Below are 20,236 nucleotides of genomic sequence, written 5' to 3'. Positions count from 1 at the left end.
TTTTAACAATTTAATTTTACCGTTCATGATATTATCAAGGTTTATTATAGTCCATATAATATAAATTTGTCTTTATCAAACTGAAGTTAGTGAGGACTCTTTTTTTTTCATTTTAAATGCAAAGTCGCAAAAAAGAAAATGGTGACTAGAAATTTTGGAGAAAAAAAAACAACATAAAACAAGTGAAATGTTGCTACTTTCCTCAAGTTAAAAGCCATTTCTGATTTTACACAAATGGATCATTGTATAGGATTGAGATAAAGATTATATAGATAAGATAACCATAATTTAGCTAGATTGTATCATAATTGTTTTGAAAAAAACTAATTATTCAAACTGCATTGTTCAAGAATTATATTCTATACGAAAATGATATTTGCGTTTCAATGGTTTATTTACTGGATTAAACATATAATATTTGTGGATGTTGTTCTCATAAAAGTAACATTTGGTACTCTGGTTGAAAGCGATATAGCCTTAGTTTTTGCACGAATGAGATCGTTTTGCTACAAAACTTGTAAAGCGTTTGGAGAATCATTCATTTTATTCATTGTTAATAAGTTAATAATGTTCATTAGTTAAATTTCGGTAAAAGAGTACCGAAGCATCAACACAGAATGATACATCGAAGACATAATAATAATCTTAAACATGACTTTAACGCGAAAACAGGAAGAAGAGACAATCTTCATACACAATGAAGACAACAGAATAAGTTACAATTATATGAAAAAAAAACTGAAGATAAAAATTACAACCAGTAAAAAAAAAATTAAAGCACTTGCTATATGATCTCTGGGATTGACATCAGGTGTTCCGGAAGGTAAAAACTGTACTTCTCCGCCAGCGGCACTCGTCAAGTTCAATATAGGTTAAATCTGGTAGGCGCCAAGTTCTACAGATTTTCTATCACGTAAGTTGTGAAAACTAACAAAAGATATTTTGTCTCATCTATGAGATAAAAAGAACACATCGGTCATTTAGATAGTAATGGCGATCATTGAACTTCTGAAGTGAAGATACCCCTGTCTTCATATCTTATCAAACATCATTCTCACTCTACTGAGAAAAATCACATGTATGACAGTAATGAATTAACTGTGAAATATATACTCCATACCTGGAATTCGATTTATTGGCATATTGCCATTAAGAAAAGAAAGTTTATAATTGGAATGTCAAAATCATCATTTATTAACTTTGTCATATTTTATTTCTATTTCAAACGTCATGCGACTTTAAGTCGGTTTAGGTTGAATTAACGTTTAAAAAGAAAACAGAATTGAACATTAAAACCGTAACAGAAATGAATAACAGAAGTCTATAAAACGTATAAAAAGCAGATGTAACAAGCAAAAATAACCAGTTCAAAACAGACTACAGGAGTCAAATTACGGAAACAAAACACACAAAATGTGAAAAGCTAAAATTATAAATATTTGCAAGAAGCATTAAAATAGTGATTATATGTCATCTGTTTAACAACAATGTAAGTAGATATGTTTTATACGTATCGATCATTACTTAATTTCTGAAATTTGTTGTAAAGCCATGTCTGACGCCATTGATCGAAATATTTAAGTCACAATCACCACCAGGATCATTTAGCTTACTACGTTTTGAGTTTATTATTCAATGCCCATGGGGTACGAACCATGTTCCATAGGGTTTACACTATCACATATCGTGTCATTCTGAACGAACTTTTCTTTCCGTCGCAAAAAAGGGTACAGACCATGTTCTTATGGGTTTTGATTAAAAATTGACTGTCGTGCTGATGAGAGATTACTCCATGAAATACGTATACAGCATATCAAAATTTGAAGTATATATTATTAACATTTTTTGAATTGTATCATTGTGTATGTATTTTAGTAGCACTCCAGCTAAGAATCATGCAAAATGTGATTCATGGGTGAAAAGCCTACATATTTTTATTTTTGATATTTTGTTTGAAATGTCATAGTAAACAGAAATTAACATGTGGTTTTTCATATAACCCATGCTCATAGGAGATAAAAATTATATAGAATGCACTGTATATTTGAAAATTAAGGGAAATAACTCTGTAAATGACACTCAAATACAATAGAATCTATTGGATTTTCAATGTGGATTATCTCCTAAGAGCAGGCAGACATGAATAAATAATTACACATTTCATGGTATAGACCCATAAAGCAACTTAATTATAAAAATACAAATATGTAGCCTTTTTTGGGGTGTATCACATTTTTCAAATTTTGCATGATTCTTACAAAGACAGCTACTTAAGTGGAATAAATGACAAGTCTTTAACAGATAAACAACCAAATATACATACATGTATGTTTTGAAATTCTTTTGCCAGGATAAGTATTATACAACTATACAGATATATTTTATGAAAGAAATTACACACACACACATACACACACACACACATATCATGGTACTTTGAACCATTAAAATTAAAATTCAAATTTATTACTTCTATTATTTTTACTTACATTAAAGAAAAAAATTACTTCACATGTTTAATAGTCTTTTAACTACTAAAGTCATAAATGCTTATATGAATATATCTGTACCCTATCTATGAAAACAAGTTAGTATTTAGTTAGATTAAACTTTGCTTATGCGAGTATTTTCATATATGACAGGATTTGGGTCTGTTTCAGGGCAGACAAATTAACCATGTTCAAGCAGAATACATTCGACAAGGGATCTGGGGACCGCTCAAGGTCCCCAGTGGGCCCAGGCGGACGAAGCCCCCCCCCGGAAGCTCCGAGGACCTGACGATTTAGAGGGTTGTTTTTTTAACCAGAAAAAAAAATATCACTGACCATAATTTTTAGTTATTTGTATTGTTACATTGTTTTTATTTATTCATAAACATACTACTAAAACATTGATATAAATTTGTGAGCGACGGCTCACTAGTGATTTCCATGATCATGATATTGGAAAGAAAGTAGAAAGCAGCAGACTTGAAAAATATATCACGTCATATAGGCCATCTTACTCAAACTGCATAACAAATAGTAGGTAGCTGTTTTTTAATAGGGAGGAAAAAATGAGACGGACGAAAGTTAAAAGACAAAGATAAAGCAGTATACCCCTCCCTTTCCGAACGGAGGTATAATTACATGAACTTAAGGTTCAACTTTTTGCGAATTCGGAACATCTTATTTTATAATATACTAGCATTTCCAATTTTTCGATGTGACAATATAATAGACCCTTTTGTTGGGATAGTCGATGAACACCAGAGCATGCTCAATATACACTTCCGCGAGGAAAATTCTTTTGTTCTACCCAAGCTCTACCTCGCGGAAGGTATATTGAGCATGCTCACCAACTTACCACAAAAGGGTCTATTGGGGGACTCCATGTTAGAAAAAAGTCACAAAAATCGGCGGGCTGAAATATTAAGCCGCGATTTACAGTTATATCGTATTTGCAAAAATACATATTACAAGAATAAATATGTTATAGTTGTTATTATAACCCATCCCCTTTTTCGTACGCAGGACTCGGGATGTTTTAAAGCATACGCGGCACTTCTGTGCGCGAGCGCTGTACGCTTTAAATCGTACGCCGTACTCCGAGCGATTTTAGACGGCGTACGCTGGACTCGAGGTGGGGGTTACACTGTCACATATTGAAATATATTTTCCGTTTTGTAAAATGACTAAAATATCGCAATATTTCATAAATCAGTTGTTTTTTCGCTCCCTACTTCACTGCATTAGGTACTCTGACCGGAAGAGGTCGCGCTGAATCTAGAGGGGGCGGGACGCGGGAACTGCATATCTCATGTCCACTATTGTCGTTATCGGAACTTTTCTTATTGAAATAGAAGTCTTAACTTCTTCATTTATAAATTTTGACCGGCAATCAAACTTTATAGACTAAACCCTGTACTGAACCCTGTATTTATGTAGACTGGTTCCCGATCGCAATATTCAGTATGTTACACATATACTCGTGAGAGTGTATTGCTATTAGCTAATACATTGAACGTAGTCCCGGGAACCAGGATAATATTTATGTAACTGACAGTCACAAGACAGAGCCTATGAAATCAGAGAAGATATCCGGCCAGTCAGATATTGGTATAACCCGAAGTACTAAGTCCGTCAATAGCTGAAATTTGCGAAGAGATGTGCAAGCAAATGATTTTTTTTTGCATATATGGGAGCTACGCGCCGGTCTTTATTAACAAAATAGTTGTTCTGACTAAATGCACAATGAGTAAAAGATGAAGTGTTTAGTGAGTTTAAAACAATTTTATGTAAATATTTATCTATGTATTTTGTCACTTTTGAGTGATATCCTTACATGATTTCTGATATTATCTGAAATATTTGAAATAAATGTTTAAAAATTGTCTGAATACTTAAAGGAGAAGGGTCATTCAGGACCTCCATATGCCCAATTTTTATTAAAACAAAAAGCTGTAATTCGTGATGGCCAACCGTTATATCCGAGGAGACGAATGTCTGATCTTACTGTGTACGATAATTGTTGTATTACTCGAGTTATCGCTCTTTGAACGATCGCCTATCCACCGGAAAACGGGTCATGTCCGCGATTTCAGCATCGATAAGGTAAAAATTCAATGTGGTCGCATAAAAAGAACAACTTAAAACTTTATGAATGAAACAGATATGATTTTCCCAATCCAAGATTAAAATATTTGCGTGTTCTTTTCATGCGGCCAGTCAGTTATAGCATGTACACGTAGTTGTAAACAGGAAGTACAAATGCCTTCTGCTGCTAGAACTTTTATATCTCGGAAAATAGCACATAAGTTTAAAAAAAAAGGTACATATCTTAGTAAAGAGACTAAAAACCTCGAAGAAAGTGTTGAATTACCCCTTTTTGTCCAATATCTGTAAATTAAAATACACCACTCTGTCAACGACTAAAATAACAAACAGTCGAATGAACAAACCGGCGGGTCCAGTATTTAACTATTAGCCGAGTTTTTTTTAATAATGACCCATTCAACTAATAAAATGTTGCAGTTCTTTGATACGCAACCAGGTTAATAGTTACAGGCCCCAACCATTGCCTTGGCCACGTTTAAAAATATTTGTTTCCCCCTCTCCCGACCTACTCAGACGAATGATTTTTCTATGGTAGTTTGACCATTTGTGTAGGTAGTCTTTGATTTTTTTTATTTGACAAATTTCTTTTGAAGAATGGAATGGCGGAAAAAAATATAACTTGAAATAAAAAAAAACGGTAAGTACTAATTTTGATGGGTCAGTAGCTACACGGCTACAGGGAGGGGGACGATAAATGTTTTGGCCCATACATCCGAAATGTAAGCTAACAAAAACAAAAACAGGTTCCAGGTTAAGTCGTCACAGATTCATTGATAAACATGTTTAGAAAGCATATAATATAAAATTTCAACCTGGCAGGCCCAGTAAGTTACTGGCAGTAACTATTACTTGAGGTTTCTACCAAAGATGCATTCAACTAATAAGAAATGGATTAAAAGGCATTTTATGGACACCTATCACTTGTTTCCTATTCAAACAAACTTAATTGAAACATTTTTACCAGAGTGTGCAATGTTTCGCATAAATATTTTTGTGTTGAAATTTAATGCTTTGACTTAAATGGTGCTTGTGGAAAAATGCTATAAAAAAATAAGGTTTCACTCTCAAAAATAGGTAGAGTAGGGAAACAAGAACCAAATAATTATTTTATTTTGTAGGCCCTTGTATAAAAGCATAATAAATAAAGTCTGTATTTTTGCGAGCTATGGCATAGCTCACAAGCTGTGAAATAGGCATGCCTTAATGTTTTTACCCAAAAATGGATCTCATAATGCTCTTTTCAGTATTTTTTTTAGCTCAAAGTATGACTAACATTATTTCTTAACATTTCATTAATTATTATGTTCGTACGATGAAAACTGAATTATTTATAAAAAAAAAATTCAGAAATCCTTGATTTTTGTTGTTTTTTGCTAGTTTTGGCCCAAAAATGAAAAAAAATTCTTTGAATGATAAAAAATGGTTATTTATGGTAACAAACACGTTGAAACAAAGAGAAAACCATAAAATCATTTACTTCTAAGATTAGGCAAAAAATGGCCCTTAATGACCCTTCTCCTTTATTTTTCTTTATATGATAAAAGTGGTAGTCGTGTGACCACCATCAATAACGTCATAGGGAAATTTCATCAATGCACCAGATTATTGTACAACGATCTTGATCTGTTTGCATTATTATATAGGCTACGAAAATCGTGCATTGGTTCCCTGTGGTGTATCTAATTGTGTTAGTTAAGCACTTCCCTATATCAGAACCAGTAAAACAAGTGAAATCGGCATTTGGTTAAATTGGCACCTTACAAGTTTAATCGGGACTCTGTAAAAACGACAACTTGACTTTTTTTTAAAATGAGTGTTAGAACTTTAATAAAAATCTTAATATTATAGTTTTAATTATAATTATACTTGAAGAGTGGGGATTTATAGTGATAGGTGTCTTCTTCCGTTCGTCCTACCATAACACAGCGGAGCCCATCACTTATCCCTTACTCCTCCCACGACACTGAATGGATTTCAATGAAACTTTCTCAGAATCTTTATTACAGATTCCTAGTGTGCTCCTTTTAGTCATAAATATTCTTTTACTGGTTATATAGGAAAAAAAGTGCGGGAAAATTTTCCAGCCATTTTTCTATAGTGCATTTCGCCCTGTGCAGGTCCGGGTGTTAAAAGAATAGGCCTGCAGCAGCGCTAAGCTTGTCGTAAAAGGCGACTAAATAGTGCTCAGAACCCTAGCCGGGGGTTAGGGCGCTCTGAACAACTGGGATGTGTGCCCCAGGTGGTGGAATGGGATACCCCTGGTGTGTTACATGCTGGGATTGTCAGCCTATAATACGGAAATCCTGACCGCAAACCATAGTGGTGCACAGTGTTGGGAAAGATGCCACGTTCCTCCACGTTAAAGAACCCTACTTTGGTATTCGATAGGAGTAGGAACCATAGGGCTCCGCCACAGGAGGCTAAATTGCCCGACCCTTCCCACCTCTCCCAATTTCCCATTGTCCTTGTGTCCCATCCCTTTTTCATTTTATCATCATTTCATGTTCATTTTGTCATCAATTTCATGTTCATTGTCTGAATATAGCTGAAATATTGCTGCTCGGACGTTAAATCCCAACAAACAAACTAACTATAGTGCATTTCAACTAAATTTGACCTATAAATATCTTAAAAAAGCAAACTTTATAAACACTTTGATGGTTATTTCTTGAGGTAATTAGGCATAAATACTTGGATAATACAATGTAATCTCTGCGTTTTTCCTTCGTGATCCACACCATATTTTGCCTGATACTTAGACAGAGAAGTACTTAAAACAAATAGCCACAGAAGTAAGCATGTTACAGTGACGATTTTCAATTACTATACCAGATTAAATTGAACTTTACAAGACTATCTCCAGACAATGTAAATAAGATTTACGAAGCAAAAACAAAAAAAAAAAAAAAAAAACACAAACTGATTATTTGCAGATAAGGTTTATTGTTGCATAATCTATGGCTTTCATTATACTTTAGTATCAGAAGTATCAGTGGAAAGAAGAATGACGCATTGAAGAATTGACGCATTCATTACCAAATTGCTCAGTCGTTCATAGATGTTATTCCCAACTGTATCATATACCGCATCATTTAATTCCTTAATGCAATTACTATATATGTAAACTTCATCAATAATTCTAAGTCAAATCTGCCCCTCTGTGAGTGTCTTGACTTAATAAAAAGGGTAGAATATGTATGATAGAAGATCACGTGTTTAATAGCCGAGTTGTCTGTTTATTGCTGAAGTTGGTAATTTTGTAGACTTTGCAGTGGCGGATCTAGGGGTTCCGCAGCTCGGTTTCCCCTTTTATCAGCAAATTCTGTAATTTTGGTGCAGAATTTTGGCAAAATAAATAGCCTTCAACCCACTTTTTTTCTTAAAACTCAGATGGCACTCCCCCATCTATTTTCAAAATCTCTTGATCCGTCAAATCACTTGTTTGACTTTACCAGCAGTATTAAGAGCCCTCTCTAAATCTTTATGTATGATTTGCTCTGTAATATGTGAGACTAACTTGTAATGCTATACTTTTAGGTCTAACTTAAAACATTCACCCCTTTTGGGTAAATTTTGAAATAAGACATTCTGTTTTTATTTATTTTAGCATAAGTGACTTTTCGGATATCAGAATGTTTTTAATTATTGATTTATGAATAAGTTCCATGCACAAATAAATGCATATGCATTGACGAAAACTGTTAATTACTTGTTGGATCATGGTTACAGATTCCAGAATACATCTGAGATACATAATACATTATTAATTAATTCAGATTTATATTCCCTTTGTCGGTATTTTTTCCATCAATATTACGAAGAGAAGGAAACATTTGACTGAAGGGTGCTTCACAATGGAATATGTTTATATATCGGAACGGCCTGTCGGCTTTAGTTTAAATGGCATTGTGTTTATACTGTAGTAATAAGAGTTATCATAATATTGTCAAAACAAATATAAGTTAGAGTTTAGTGACATTTTAGTACATGTAAACAATGGATGTATTTTGACGAGTTTTCATACTATTATGGTAAGATTTAGCATAAGTTATCAGTTTTTCATGAAAAAAGATTCCTTAGATATCTTTAGCATTCTTCAACAAACGTTACACAGTTAGGCATATTTGATCAAGTGGTAAAATCTTAACCAAAATAAGACATCGGTGCGTTGTATCTTGAACAAATTCGATTTCATTCGACCGAATATGATAAAACTCACTCATTGTCCCTATGATCAAAGAATTGTGGGTAAATGTCATTTCAATTGTCAACAGTTGTTCATTTTTGTTTTTCGCAAACGATGCATTTTGTCAAGTAAAGTTTTTCAATAGAAATACTAGTTATACCTTCTGACAATTTATATTTGTCTTTTAAAAAATACTAAGCTGAAGGGAAAGTGGAAACTAGATTTTCAGTGAAAGTTGGTCAGTGTAATGTATTGGTGTTCTTTTTTTTCTGTTTAATCACAATTATTTAATAATTCTGATTTATTTTACTTGAAATCCTTGTTTTCAAAAAAAGACAGTCTGCAAAAAACCAAAATGAAAAGCTGTCGAAAGTAAAAAGAAATTTACAATATGACTTAGCTGACAATGATGCCTCGGCTACTTGGTATTGCATTTACTGAATAAACACACACGTACATTTATAGTTAAAATGGTTGAATAGAGATGTACACATATGCTTGTCTAATGTGAATGTTTAAATGCCCTTAATATGGTGGTTTCTCTTTAAGGCCGAACGAACATTGACAGAAGAACAAATTAAAGGTTAGTAAAGGTAGATTTTACAATAAGCGATGTCTGTAGCGTTAAGTTTGTTTTGGAAGCATATTATGGAAATACACATGTAGAATTCTTTCAAAATTTTCTACAATAAAAATTGTCTGACTTCTACAATATTAACATCTTTGAAATATACCTTTTAGTAAATCTTAGATTGACATGTAGGTTTTTAGGCATTAGTGAATTGTGCAGTCTTTATGCAAATTCGATCGTGGGTCGTTGTGGCGAGTTCATCTTCACTATAAGAACTGATTTGTAGACCGTGGTACTGTTATTGTTATTTTTCCTCTTCGTCTACCCCTACCATGGCATTTTATGAGGAGGTTGGAGGGTGTGTCTAGAAAAACAGAGGACACTTACCCTACTGGTTGTACCGGGTCCATTCTCTGTTTCTAGTGGAGACCGTGTTGCTCGTTCACTTTTGTTTTTGTGTTTTTTTATCTATATAAATATCATTTTTTTTTATTTCATGCTCATTGTTGTGTTTGTCTATTTTCCCTACCTACAGTGTAGTTGTTTTCCTTGGGTTATATTCTTGTGATTACCCTCCAAATCATGGTTTCCTAGATTTTCCTTTAAACTCTATAGCAATAAGTAAAGTAACACAGTTAATATACGACAAATCGAGCACTCCCGCATCCCCACGAACCACTTTAATTTGTTGTTCTTAGGAAACGATTGTTTCTTTAAAGACATAATTTGAAAGTCTTCGAAAGTATCCTGCAGCAGAATATTTTTAGAAGCATTTCAACCCCGACGTCATTTTTTCTCGGTGTTAGGATGATTTAATACTTGTTCTATAGAACACTGTTATAATTGAACAGATAGCACTGAAATCGAACTTTTTATGCTTATTTCGTGTTTTAACCACAGAGTTTGTTTAACTTGAAATATCAAAGGATAAAACAGAGACAGTATTGATTCTGGTCTTTCATCAGGGTGTCAAACATTTGTATTATTAAATAGACCAGACACTTCTACGATGATATTGGCAGAACATCTAGTATAGAATGGGAGCATAATGATTCAATAAACATGTGATGAATGTGCATTCTGCTCATTTCTGACAAGAACAGTATCTGGAAATCATTTATTTGGTTCCATTTTCTCTCCTTTATTTTTTATTGCGTATAAATGGCAAATTTTAATAAAATAATTTCTTCTAAGTGTTTTACACCATGGACCAGAAAAGCAGCCAGAAAAAAAGAGGGAAACGTCCAGATATGGACAGATATATGAATTGAAGAACAGGAAGGTGCAAGGGAACGCGCACCGTAACGCTACAGTGATTTTCTTTCATTTCATCTATTTTGTGCAGAAAAACTTAAGGCAGCTCACCCGGTGTACCGAGCCGGGATCAGCCTTTGATAAAAAAAAGACAAGAAATAAATAAAAAAAAGTTCAATAACACAACACAACTCAACATGATTGGCGCATATGTCATAATTTAAAAGAATACTTCACATCTGCGCCACGAGGTAACTTTTGCAAAATATATCTTTGAGCCAATTAACAGGTATACTGGAAGCTAAAGATACAGCTACACACGATCTGTTGTATACAAATATGATGCAAAACTTAGCTTACCAACTCCCTACCTAAATGCCTGTAAAATGGGTACTTAAATGATCCTTAAATGATAAACAAATATTGGTAAAAACACATTATGATTTGTGGCACAACGTTAAATTTAAGGAGGTAGACCTAGGGTAAGGGACATAACTCATGAAATCAGTGATATATTTGTATTATATTCAATTTCACCAAAGCCTCTCAAGCTTTCTTTTGAAAGAGAATAAAATGAATCCAAGTTACAATGGGAACAAATTGTGCTCCTTTACTTGCTGACCTATTTCTTCACTCTTATGAGGCTGACTTTATAGCTGATCTGATTAGAAAGAAAAAATATCGTTTGGCTAGATCATTCAATCTCAGTTTCCGCTATATAGATGACGTATTATCTTTAAACAATCCTAATTTCGGGGATTTGATGCATCGCATCTACACAAAAGAATTTGAGATAAAGGATACTACAGACACTGTGAAGTCAGCCTCATATCTTGACCTACACTTAGAAATCGATGGTAAAGGAAAACTATTGACCAAACTTTACGACAAACGTGATGACTTTTCATTCAGAATTGTCACCTTTCCTTTCATCTGTGGCAACATCCCTTCGGCTTCTGCGTATGGAGTCTTTATATCACCAGTCATACGTTATGCCAGAGCTTGCCGAAACTACGCAGACTTTTTGTATCTCGCTAGAACTCTATCAAATAGGCTTCTGGAACAGGGTTATGTTGCTACAAGATTGAAGTCATCACTACAGAAGTTTTATGGTCGTCATCATGAACTCGTGGATCGTTATGGTGTATCCATGAGCACCATGAAAACTGATTTATTCAACGGGTCATAGTTTTCCTTTCCTCGTTTGTCTACCCCAGACTTGACTTTTTTATGAGCAATTCGGCGGGTGTTTCTAGGAAAGCAGAGGACGCTTACCCTACCTGAGCACCTGGTCCATGCTCCCAGTTTTTTAGTGTAGTCCGAGTTGCTCATTTACTTTTGTTACTTTGTATTTAAGATTTTGGTTGCTTTGTGTTCTTTGTTGTGTATGTCTGTTTTCCATGTCTGGTCTTTGTCCCTGGATTACATTCTTTTGATTACCGCTATAACCTTGGTTCCCTTGATTACTATTACATACGATTGATGTAAAATGCTAAATACAAACGTTCCAATGATTTTTAAGAGTTGTGTCCCTTACCCTAGATCTACTTCCTTAAAGCACAATTATAATTTAATTTGTTGGTTGCTACAAAGGTAACGCATCGGAGTGAACTGCATAACAAGATTTTTTTTCAGTTTTTTCCTCAACTATAAAGATAAAAGACTCTAATACCTTAAAATTGTATAAATGATTGCGCATGCTTATATGTCACGGTCCTTTACTTTAAACAGATTTCTACTTTTAAATTCAGAATACAAAGATGCTTTCAGAGTATTTGATGCCAACGGTGACGGCCAGATTTCATGTAAAGAACTTAAAACCTATCTTAATTCTATTGGACAATATCCCAGCGATTCTGATATCAGTAAAATCATGAAGAGAGTTGACAAGGATGGTTAGTATTGCATTTAAGTTAAAAATTATTTAAGGAATGACTGTTTAGACATTTTAAGATATATTTTCACTAAATCCTGTTGGACGTGTTTTTATTGATATATTTTTTATTAAACAAGGTGTGCTTATCAGTTGCTTTTAGATTTTGAACAAGCGTACGGAAAAAGCGATTACTTGGGCGAAGTAGATACAGCTTGCTGTCTTTGTCCTAGTTGTAAAAGTGTTTGTATTCTGTATCAATCTCAAGAGTTAAATCCGAATTCAACAGATTTTTATAGTTTTATTGTTGTATTTTCTCACGGTTTCCCAGATGAGGGGAAAACAAACATGTTTAACTCCGCCACATACTTAATTTGCATGTCCCATGCCAGGAACCTGTAGTTCAGTGATTGTCCTTGTTTTTTTTATGTTCATTGTTATTCGTTTTACGTTTTTTCGTCTTTTATGAATAGTTTCAATTCATTTATTTCGGAGCCGTTTACAGCTTCCTTTATGGTATGGATTTTCCCATCATTGAAGACTGCGTGGTGTCCTGTAGAAGTTTAATGGATGACTTTAAAATTGGCAGTTATACCACATCTCATATTTTTATATGTTTCATTTTTTCTGTTCCCATTCACGTGGTGCACACTTAAATGTTATTTTCAAATGTGCATCACGGCTATTAAGGTTATTTCAAATACACAAACCGAATACAACAGTCATCACTTATTGTTATTCAATTTTAGTATCAAAACTTAACGAATAGATCATCAAAAAAGTTTAATGGCGCCAAATTCGCATAACAAAATTTGGTCTTTCCAATCAGAAAGCGTGTTACCTCTATAATTATATCATAATTAGATGTTTGCTTTCAACATCGGCAAAAAAGTATCGAAACGCAAAGAGGAGAATTGAGGTACATCAAAATCCGAGTAAAAGACCCGAACGTTAAAACAGAAAACCGCTCAACATTCACAATGTACGGAAAAGCATGAAATAAGATTAGATATGTAAGCTGAAGATAAAGAAAATTAGTCACCACTCAAAAATTGAAGCCCTTACAATATGAACTCCCATAGAAAAATATCGGGAATGACATTAGGCACTCCAAAATGGTAAGTACATGTATGTCCTGTTTTTCCCAGCGGCATCTGTCGCATTGCAATAAGTGAGAAACTTATTAAAATATCAAAATGTATTTCAAATTAAACGTTCTGGTTTCCTAAGGTTTATGAATATGGGGAAAAAAGGATCGACTAAAAGGCCCCTGAATATAAATAAAGTGAAATAGGAAAATGTTACCAAAGGAGTAACATCCCTTCTAAAGAATAAAACATCAAAAAGACACACTATAGACATTTATAAATGAACGGTGATATTTTTTTCTACACACGGAGACTGCCTTCTACTTGCTCCGAAAGGACAAATACGTTGTATCAGCGAAATTGGTATCACACTATACTTTAAGCATGTACAAAAACCTCAAAGTCCAATAATTTTAAACAAATCTAGAAGTTCCTAATTTTTTATAGTAAAAAAGGATGCGACGGGGTTGAACTAGTTTGATTGGTTTCACTATCTCTATCAAATGCAGACAACAAAATACACAAATTTAACTCAAATTCAAAACTCAATTCTGAGTCCAATGTAAAAATGGGCAGCAAACACAGCATACACAGCATAGAAACGACTACTTGTATCTGTACAAAGGGATACTAGCATTACTGACATGCTAGCTCCAAACTTTAATTTGACTAATCGAAGGATTATGTCTCTGAGTCTTCATTAAGCACATGAGTCATTCAGTCAAATTATATCAATAATTATATACATCACCTATGTACATGCAAGTAAAAAATTACAATGGCCATGCCAACAGTTTTGCTACGATAGTCTGTTTTTAACTTCGATATAAAAGGTTGTTGAAAACAAGTGACCTTGAATTGAACGGAAATACTGTACTAAAATTATAATTATGAAATCAGTTTATTAAATGAGACTTCCTTGTGATTTCCGAGCATTTTCTGAAAATTTCATTTGATAGCACTTCTAAAATATTTTTACAAATTAAGTACTTACTAATAAGTTATTTCCGGTCCTTTCAGTATCAATAGGATAATTCACTGGAAAGAGTGACTAACAGAAACGTGATGAGATTTTTGAGAAATTTACTTTATGCAAAATTTGGTTGCTTTCTTGTGGAAATTTAAAGTCATTTTCTGAGCCATCCTTTGTCGATTTAAACAAATCTTCATACTATAATGACATACACATGGTTCAACAATTACATTAGAATAAAAAAAATCTGTGGGATAAAATATACAATGTGCCACCCATAGAATATAGTAACTGCCTGGTTTCTATATGTACATGAACAAGTGCGCGTAACGTGCACGTACGAGTAAACTTTAAATCTATTTTTAGCGTTCTTAGCACGAGTAATTATTATATTTTTCTTACTCACGATAACATATCTATTAGATATAGATTTTTTCGTCATTTATTGGTTTTATTTTAAACTTTGTGATCGGCAAACGTTATTTCAGTTTTTACGTTTTGGCGGGAAAAAAGTCAGTGTGTGAATTTTCCGAATTTATTTCATATTATGGAAATTTATTACACATCGGGAACTATTTGATGTATAAAAGCAATGAACATAAATGAATACAATAAATCCATTTTTAAAAATTTAAAATCTAGTTTTTTTCAGTAAATAAACATCTTACGGCAAATTTAGTGAAATAATCAATCAAAGCACCGAAGGTGCTGAAACTCGTAAGTCGCTTGGCGTGCAACCTGCAAGATAGGTTCCCGGTGTTTATTTTTTAAGCAATGTGCTAAAGTGTCGGTCATGACATGGACTAAGGTTTGAGACTGTTTTGGTGTTGAACCCATATTTCCTTTGCAACCTGCAGCAAAACAAAACAAAGATGTACACAAATATCGTGAAAATAAGATTATTGCCTTTGTTTCCGTTCTTGAGACCTTAAACTTGATGTTGATTGTGACGCTTCTTGATGAAATAATTTTGATTATAATACCATTCACGGGGCATAGTTGAAATCCAACACCACCCAAATAGAGATAACTCCAATTAAATTGTATTGGCCTTTATCTATCTTCTATGAAATTACTCAGCGGCCAAGTGTGGCAAAAAATAGTTTGGTGTCTCGATTTAATTTACCAGTTCGACAATATTTAGCTGAAAATTAACACTTAAAATGTTTGAAATATCATTCTTTTTGGATATCGGTGAAATATTTAAAGTTTAGAGGAGAATCACCCATTAATTTGAAGAAAGCATTTCCGTCCGTGAAGTTATCTGCCGGAAGCCCTTTTGTCATTCTTATATTTACAATACTCGAAGCCAGTCACGTGACTTCCGAGTAAAAAGTAAACAAATCCCGTAGACCTTGTACACCAGCAGGATTCAGTCTATTCTTTTTGTTGTTTTTTTTCATAAGCAGAAATAAAAAAGTGATCGCTAATTTGTCAAATATCCCCTATTTGTGCCCGACGACTTCGGGAAACTCCGCTTAACTTCCCACATTACACATGTCACAGTACCTCTTCATTTCACGCAAAGATTTATATGTTTAGCTGTGGCCTTTAAGGGGTACCTAGTATCTTCTCTAAAATTTATTAGGCCGTTTGAATTTCTTGAAAATATATTCACTATTTTACTTTAAAGGAAGCAAAATAAATAAATTTCAAGAAATTTTAACAACATGTTTTATGGGAATAATTTCAAGTAATCAGCTAAACTTTTGATCACTAAGGTGCTTTGAATTTGATATCAGAATGTCATAAAATAAAACGTCTCGCTGATTTTACACTTATTTCATTTAGGTGTTTTGTAACCCCTTTACCTAACCTGACAGCCCAGGTAATATTTTCGTACCACAAGTTTCTCTCAAATATAACCCCGGGTCACCAGTGATGTCTTCTAACTTCAATTGGCCGAGCGGATAAAACGTTATAATTTTATTTAATTTTATACGTTCTTATATTCAAATTCCAAAAAGAAACGTTTGAGTATTTCTTTCAAATTACTTATATTTCCTTTCGATATAAATGCATTATAATTAAGTTAATTTAGATAGTTTCAGTTTTTTTTTTTTAATTTATATGCTTCAATTTATTCATATATCGTGCATACCCATCGCTAGTGACCTAAGTCTATATTTTTAGCGATCCTAGGGCCGCTTATGATATTGACCAGGAAATCAGATATACCCAGTTAACTGTGATACTATTCGTCTCCAGTTACACGAATCTTTTTTTAAAACGACTGAATATCGTATTTTTCAGGAAATGGCACAATAGAATTCAATGAATTTGTAGCAATGATGCTTCAAAAGGAAGAAAACACGAACCATCTAGACAAATTGAGAGAAGCTTTTAATGCCTTCGATCTCGACGGAAATGGATTAATAACGTGTAAAGAATTCAAAAAGGCAATGGCCAGACTGGGTCAAAACATATCAGAAAAGCAAGTCAAAAAAATAATGCAAGTTGTAGATACCGATGGAGACGGCTGCATCAATTTTCAAGGTATTATTTTCAAGTATTTCATAGCAATCAAAATTCATTGTCATACTTCCCTTCTGATCGTTTTTTTTTCTCAATGGATTGAACAAGTGAAAGTCGCTACTTATATCAATATTAAATAACCACCACGGTGACCTTGGTGTACAGCGTGTTAGTGCGAGGGGTCGTGGGTTCAATACCCAGCCAAATTACACAAAAGACTGTAAAATTGGTAGTCATCGCTTCTCTCCTAAGCACATGATATTTAAGGGAAAGAGCGACATCTGGTTTGGCTGGGAATCAGAAGGTGGTATGCCTATCTGCGGGATGTTGCTTCTATTAGCGAGCTCATAAAAATATCCGACTCAGAGTGTCGGACTAGTATAAATCGGGGTCTCTACGATTTCTCAAATGTTTTCGTTTTAAAATGCATGAAATATCTACTCTTGAACGTTAAACCACTATCAATCAATCAATGAATCATTCAGTATTAAATGACTTAGGAAAGCAGTACTTTCCAACTTTTAAAAACTTCAAAAACAAATTGATGACCAATTTTGATGTCGTAAACAACCCTAAAAAACTATGAAAAAGCAGATCTATTTTTAAAGAAATGCGTATCAATTTCAACTGTTTATTTTATTTTTTAATATTATATTAATTTTTGGTAACTGAAAACTGAAAACTCGAGATTTTTCGTTTATTTGTAATACAGTAATTCCTATCTGGTAGATCATAGGGTAGGGGTGATTTATAGCGTCGTTTCTACGACGATAATCATGTCTTCGCTATATTGCCATTATTTAACCTAACACTGTGTTGATCACTGACATCACATTTTTTTTTTATTTTCAGAATTTGTCCAAATACTGAAAAAGTAAATATCTGAAGAGGAAAACCGTTCATATCAACCCGCTGATCAAAAGGAAATACTGAACATATAGCATGCAACAATGATTTTGACAGTGAACCTAGATATTAGATATATGGACCTAAAGGCACAATTATCGTATAGCGAGATATCTTTAATTAGTTTTTAATTTTTGCTATATTCGCGAAGTTATAGAAATCGCGAAAATGAAAGCTTGATAAATTTAGGTCCAGATATTCTACATATAATTTTCATTCCATTAAATCTGAAGAGGCGAAAAAAAAAGACCGCGAATTTTAATACACCTTCATGGAGCAAATTTTACAATCGCGAAAAATACCCGCTAGACGATATTTCCTATCTCTTCCTCCCTCATCCCTTCTATGTTATTTCGTGTTCAATGATTGTTTTAAGTACGTAGTCTAGGGTATAGGACACAACTCTTACAAATAATTCGAACGTTTGTATTCAGCATTTTACATCAATCTCATGCAAGCATCAAAGTAACTTGGACTGATATCATTCTGTTTCAGTTTATAGCTTGATAGGCTAACCCTAGGTCTACCTCCTTAAACAATGGAAGGATGTTGACACACTTGAAAAAATTGAGAAAAGTGTTATACTATTGAGATTAAAGAATATTTATGAATTAAACTTAAGATCATTATCATTTATTCAACGCCGATGCAATGTTATTAAAGTAATTAAAAGTAGTGTATATACATACTAGCATCACATACTGAATATTACATGTCAAAACTAGTATCACATGCGTGTATCAACCCGAGACTCCTACATTACCCCGAGGGCCACCGGGGTCAAGGATTGATACATGTGTGATACAGATCATTTTAACATGTCATGTTCATTGCATCATATATTATAACCATACTTATTAACCAACTACCCAAAATACGTTAAAATATGTCAAAAACTGACCAATTGATATAAATTCAAACCAGGCATCTTTACGGGGCCAATATGAAAAAAGAGGGTCAATACGGCATCATAACTTCCGGTCGTTTGATACCGCCATTTTGAGTTAGAATTGGATTTCATGAACTTTGATCACCAAGACTAAAAGCTGCAGAAACACAAAAAAATCTTCCATTTTATACAAAAAGGATATTTAAGACTGATTAATGGAAATAAACCTACATGTTCTTGGTAAAACACAAAAAACAACTGCTCTACAAATCATCTACTTGAGTTGGTTAATAAAATTGTCAATAAATAAGTAATTTCATATTGGCCCTGTTATAGGTTTCGGTCAATCATATTGGCCTAGACAGCCTTATTGGCCCTCGGCGATGCCTCGGGACTAATACAACCGCCTCGAGCAATATGACCGACCTAAAACCTATAACAGAGCCAATTACATATTTATTAACATATATTAAAGTATGGTCTGTGAAGGTCTGCGATATAAAGTATGCGATATACATTTTAAATGTAGGTCTAGGGGTATGATAAAGGGTATGCGATATACATGTAGGTCTAAGGTGTGATATAAAAATGCGATATGGGGTAGATGATATAAGATTAAACACTTATGATGCATTTACAAAAAAATATATTTTAATCTAAATATATGACATACTTGTATACATTATACATATGTATGCAAAGTATAAGCCAACGATATCATGTTGCTTTCATCTACTTTATAAATATAATTTTGTTCACATTTAAAAAAAAAAAACTCTCTTTCTTCATAAATTTGTGTTTTTCCATAGTGAAGTACTAGTATTAAAGGAAGAGATATCAATATACACTCATTGAATATGACACAATAGATCATAAGGTCGGAAACATTCAACACGTTTTCCAATTATTCACAAGGAAGCGGAAGATTGTAATTAGTAGTAAAATAACGTAATTGTACAGCGTTAACACTATCCAATTGTATCTGCATTTTTTTCTGTAAAAGTCAAATAAGTACAAAATCCATACATAACTCGGACATTATCAATGATAGAGGTGATTCATAGAAAACAATAGTAGATATAAGTACATATGAGTGTGGTTGCAAGGAAGTGGGGGTTCGGGGTCGCTGTGTTGAAATGCCCCTTGGTTGGAAAATTTGATTAATTTCGTGCAAAGTTTGGACAAAATTTAGCACCTATTTTTTTTTATCCTTCCAAAATCTATGAATCCGATTCAGTATATATCTATTTCAATGTGACAAACATGCTAAGTATATTTAATACAAATATTCGAGAATTAAGGCATTTACTTTTATGTGAAGATATATAATTGTAAAGCCGATCATTACTACTTTTGGATGTCGCCACAAGGCTAACAGACGCGCGCACTTACTGCACAGCTTTGTAGAGAGATGAATCAAGGGAAC

The 20,236-nt window shown here is 33.5% G+C and overlaps 1 protein-coding gene across 1 annotated transcript; it reads left to right on the top strand.

The window, feature by feature from the left end:
- The first annotated feature begins 8,319 nt into the window (after positions 1-8,319).
- Positions 8,320-18,537, top strand: LOC148625992 (uncharacterized). The gene is made up of 5 exons (XM_088569513.1): positions 8,320-8,626; positions 9,331-9,364; positions 12,358-12,501; positions 16,794-17,036; positions 17,868-18,537. Exons 1-5 carry the CDS (start codon positions 8,624-8,626, stop codon positions 17,891-17,893), a joined length of 450 nt encoding a protein of 149 aa, XP_088425639.1. The 5' UTR covers positions 8,320-8,623; the 3' UTR covers positions 17,894-18,537.
- Positions 18,538-20,236: the final 1,699 nt, after the last annotated feature.

This window comes from Perna viridis, chromosome 2 (genome assembly GCF_037379345.1).
Source record: "Perna viridis isolate PV_CMFRI_1.1 ecotype Kerala chromosome 2, ASM3737934v1, whole genome shotgun sequence".
Lineage (NCBI taxonomy): Eukaryota > Metazoa > Mollusca > Bivalvia > Mytilida > Mytilidae > Perna > Perna viridis.
This window is presented reverse-complemented; position numbering and strand designations above follow the sequence as displayed.

What these genes read in the sequence shown, in the direction of transcription:
- LOC148625992 (XM_088569513.1), top strand. An exon ending in GACAGAAGAACAAATTAAAG is followed by an intron (nt 9,365 to 12,357) that starts GTTAGTAAAGGT and finishes TTTTAAATTCAG; the next exon opens with AATACAAAGATGCTTTCAGA. An exon ending in GAAGAGAGTTGACAAGGATG is followed by an intron (nt 12,502 to 16,793) that starts GTTAGTATTGCA and finishes CGTATTTTTCAG; the next exon opens with GAAATGGCACAATAGAATTC.